This window comes from Oncorhynchus masou, chromosome 29, assembly GCF_036934945.1.
Source record: "Oncorhynchus masou masou isolate Uvic2021 chromosome 29, UVic_Omas_1.1, whole genome shotgun sequence".
NCBI lineage: Eukaryota > Metazoa > Chordata > Actinopteri > Salmoniformes > Salmonidae > Oncorhynchus > Oncorhynchus masou.
Genome location: NC_088240.1, coordinates 7,071,625 through 7,075,080, shown reverse-complemented (window position 1 = coordinate 7,075,080; position 3,456 = coordinate 7,071,625). Strand labels below are relative to the sequence as shown.

The 3,456-nt window shown below is 55.2% G+C and overlaps 3 protein-coding genes across 3 annotated transcripts; all 3 read left to right on the top strand.

Moving 5' to 3' along the window:
- Positions 1-576: 576 nt before the first annotated feature.
- LOC135518882 (keratin-associated protein 4-4-like) lies at positions 577-1,337 on the top strand. Its single transcript, XM_064943836.1, has 3 exons — positions 577-755; positions 962-1,133; positions 1,236-1,337. Exons 1-3 carry the CDS (start codon positions 577-579, stop codon positions 1,335-1,337), a joined length of 453 nt encoding a protein of 150 aa, XP_064799908.1.
- Positions 1,338-1,672: 335 nt separating this feature from the next.
- Positions 1,673-2,317, top strand: LOC135518881 (keratin-associated protein 4-3-like). The gene has a single exon (XM_064943835.1). It carries the CDS (start codon positions 1,673-1,675, stop codon positions 2,315-2,317), a length of 645 nt encoding a protein of 214 aa, XP_064799907.1.
- Positions 2,318-2,377: 60 nt separating this feature from the next.
- LOC135518880 (keratin-associated protein 5-5-like) lies at positions 2,378-2,932 on the top strand. Its single transcript, XM_064943834.1, has one exon. The coding sequence runs from the start codon at positions 2,378-2,380 to the stop codon at positions 2,930-2,932; it is 555 nt and encodes a 184-aa protein (XP_064799906.1).
- The last annotated feature ends 524 nt before the right edge of the window (positions 2,933-3,456 follow it).

The following is a 3,456-nucleotide window of genomic DNA, read 5'->3' as shown; positions in this document are numbered from 1 at the left end:
CTGCTGTCCTACTGCTGCTGTAGGATGGAGCTGCTGTCCTACTTCTGCTGTAGGATGGAGCTGCTGTCCTACTTCTGCTGTAGGATGGAGCTGCTGTCCTACTGCTGCTGTAGGATGGAGCTGCTGTCCTACTGCTGCTGTAGGATGGAGCTGCTGTCCTACTGCTGCTGTAGGATGGAGCTGCTGTCCTACTTCTGCTGTAGGATGGAGCTGCTGTCCTACTTCTGCTGTAGGATGGAGCTGCTGTCCTACTTCTGCTGTAGGATGGAGCTGCTGTCCTACTTCTGCTGTAGGATGGAGCTGCTGTCCTACTTCTGCTGTAGGATGGAGCTGCTGTCCTACTTCTGCTGTAGGATGGAGCTGCTGTCCTACTGCTGCTGTGGAGCTGATGGAGGATGGAGCTGCTGTCCTACTTGCTGTAGGATGGAGCTGCTGTCCTAGGATGGAGCTGCTGTCCTACTTGCTGTAGGATGGAGCTGCTGTCCTACTTCTGGATGGAGCTGCTGTCCTACTGCTGCTGTAGGATGGAGCTGCTGTCCTACTTCTGCTGTAGGATGGAGCTGCTGTCCTCCTAGGATGGAGCTGCTCTGCTGTAGGATGGAGCTGCTGTCCTACTTCTGCTGTAGGATGGAGCTGCTGTCCTACTTCTGCTGTAGGATGGAGCTGCTGTCCTACTTCTGCTGTCCTACTTCTGCTGTAGGATGGAGCTGCTGTCCTTCTGCTGTGGAGGATGGAGCTGCTGTCCTACTGCTGCTGTAGGATGGAGCTGCTGTCCTACTTGTAGGATGGAGCTGCTGTGTCCTAGGATGGATGGAGCTGCTGTCCTACTTCTGCTGTAGGATGGAGCTGCTGTCCTACTGCTGCTGTAGGATGGAGCTGCTGTCCTGCTGTAGGATGGAGCTGCTGTCCTAGGATGGAGCTTCTGCTGTAGGATGGAGCTGCTGTCCTACTTCTGCTGTAGGATGGAGCTGCTGTCCTACTTCTGCTGTAGGATGGAGCTGTCCTACTTCTGCTGTAGGATGGAGCTGCTGTCCTACTTCTGCTGTAGGATGGAGCTGCTGTCCTACTTCTGCTGTAGGATGGAGCTGCTGTCCTACTTCTGCTGTAGGATGGAGCTGCTGTCCTACTGTGCTGTAGGATGGAGCTGCTGTCCTAGGATGGAGCTGCTGTCCTACTGCTGTAGGATGGAGCTGCTGTCCTACTGTAGGATGGATGCTGTCCTACTTCTGCTGTAGGATGGAGCTGTGTCCTACTTCTGCTGTAGGATGGAGCTGCTGTCCTACTTCTGCTGTAGGATGGAGCTGCTGTCCTACTGCTGTAGGATGGAGCTGCTGTAGGATGGAGCTGCTGTCCTACTTCTGCTGTAGGATGGAGCTGCTGTCCTACTTCTGCTGTAGGATGGAGCTGCTGTCCTACTGCTGCTGTAGGATGGAGCTGCTGTCCTACTACTGCTGTCCTATGGAGCTGCTGCTGTAGGATGGAGCTGCTGTCCTACTTCTGCTGTAGGATGGAGCTGCTGTCCTACTGCTGGATGGAGCTGCTGTCCTACTTGTAGGATGGAGCTGCTGTCCTAGGATGGAGCTGCTGTCCTACTTCTGCTGTAGGATGGAGCTGCTGTCCTGTAGGATGGAGCTGCTGTCCTACTTCTGCTGTAGGATGGAGCTGCTGTAGGATGGAGCTGCTGTCCTACTGCTGCTGTAGGATGGAGCTGCTGTCCTACTTCTGCTGTAGGATGGAGCTGCTGTCCTACTTCTGCTGTAGGATGGAGCTGCTGTCCTACTTCTGCTGTAGGATGGAGCTGCTGTCCTACTGCTGCTGCTGTCCTACTTCTGCTGTAGGATGGAGCTGCTGTCCTGCTGTAGGATGGAGCTGCTGTCCTAGGATGGAGCTGCTGTCCTACTTCTGCTGTAGGATGGAGCTAGGATGGAGCTGCTGTCCTACTTCTGCTGTAGGATGGAGCTGCTGTCCTGCTGCTGTAGGATGGAGCTGCTGTCCTACTTGTAGGATGGAGCTGCTGTCCTACTGCTGCTGGATGGAGCTGCTGTCCTACTTCTGCTGTATGGAGCTGCTGTCCTACTTCTGCTGTAGGATGGAGCTGCTGTCCTACTGCTGCTGTAGGATGATGGTAGGATGGAGCTGCTGTCCTACTTCTGCTGTAGGATGGAGCTGCTGTCCTACTGCTGCTGTAGGATGGAGCTGCTGTCCTACTTCTGCTGTAGGATGGAGCTGCTGTCCTAGGATGGAGCTGCTGTCCTGCTGTAGGATGGAGCTGCTGTCCTACTTCTGCTGTAGGATGGAGCTGCTGTCCTACTTCTGAGCTGCTGTCCTACTGGAGGATGGAGCTGCTGCTGTCCTGCTGTCCTACTTCTGCTGTAGGATGGAGCTGCTGTCCTTGCTGTCCTACTGCTGCTGTAGGATGGAGCTGCTGTCCTACTTCTGCTGTAGGATGGAGCTGCTGTCCTACTTCTGCTGTAGGATGGAGCTGCTGTCCTACTTCTGCTGTAGGATGGAGCTGCTGTCCTACTTCTGCTGTAGGATGGAGCTGCTGTCCTACTGCTGCTGTAGGATGGAGCTGCTGTCCTACTGCTGCTGTAGGATGGAGCTGCTGTCCTACTGCTGCTGTAGGATGGAGCTGCTGTCCTACTTCTGCTGTAGGATGGAGCTGCTGTCCTACTGCTGTAGGATGGAGCTGCTGTCCTACTGCTGCTGTAGGATGGAGCTGCTGTCCTACTTCTGCTGTAGGATGGAGCTGCTGTCCTACTGCTGCTGTAGGATGGAGCTGCTGTCCTACTGCTGCTGTAGGATGGAGCTGCTGTCCTACTGCTGCTGTAGGATGGAGCTGCTGTCCTACTGCTGTAGGATGGAGCTGCTGTCCTACTGCTGCTGTAGGATGGAGCTGCTGTCTTGCTGTAGGATGGAGCTGCTGTCCTAGGATGGAGCTGCCTGTCCTTCTGCTGTAGGATGGAGCTGCTGTCTTGCTGCTGTAGGATGGAGCTGCTGTCCTACTGCTGTAGGATGGAGCTGCTGTCCTACTTCTGCTGTAGGATGGAGCTGCTGTCCTACTGCTGTCTGCTGCTGTAGGATGGAGCTGCTGTAGGATGGAGCTGCTGTCCTATCGGAGCTGCTGCTGCAGGATGGAGCTGCTGCCTGTCCTACTGCTGCTGTAGGATGGAGCTGCTAGGATGGAGCTGGAGCTGCTGTCCCTACTGCTGTAGGATGGAGCCGCTGTCTTGCTGTAGGATGGAGCTTCTGTCCTAGGATGGAGCAGCTGTCCTACTTCTTGCTGCTGTAGGATGGAGCTGCTGTCCTACTTGCTGTAGGATGGAGCTGCTGTCCTTAATGTGGAGCTGCTGTCCTACTGCTGCTGCAGGATGGAGCGGAGCTGCTGCAGGATGGAGCTGCTGTCCTATGGGAGCTGCTGTCCTACTGCTGTAGGATGGAGCGCTGTCAAATGGA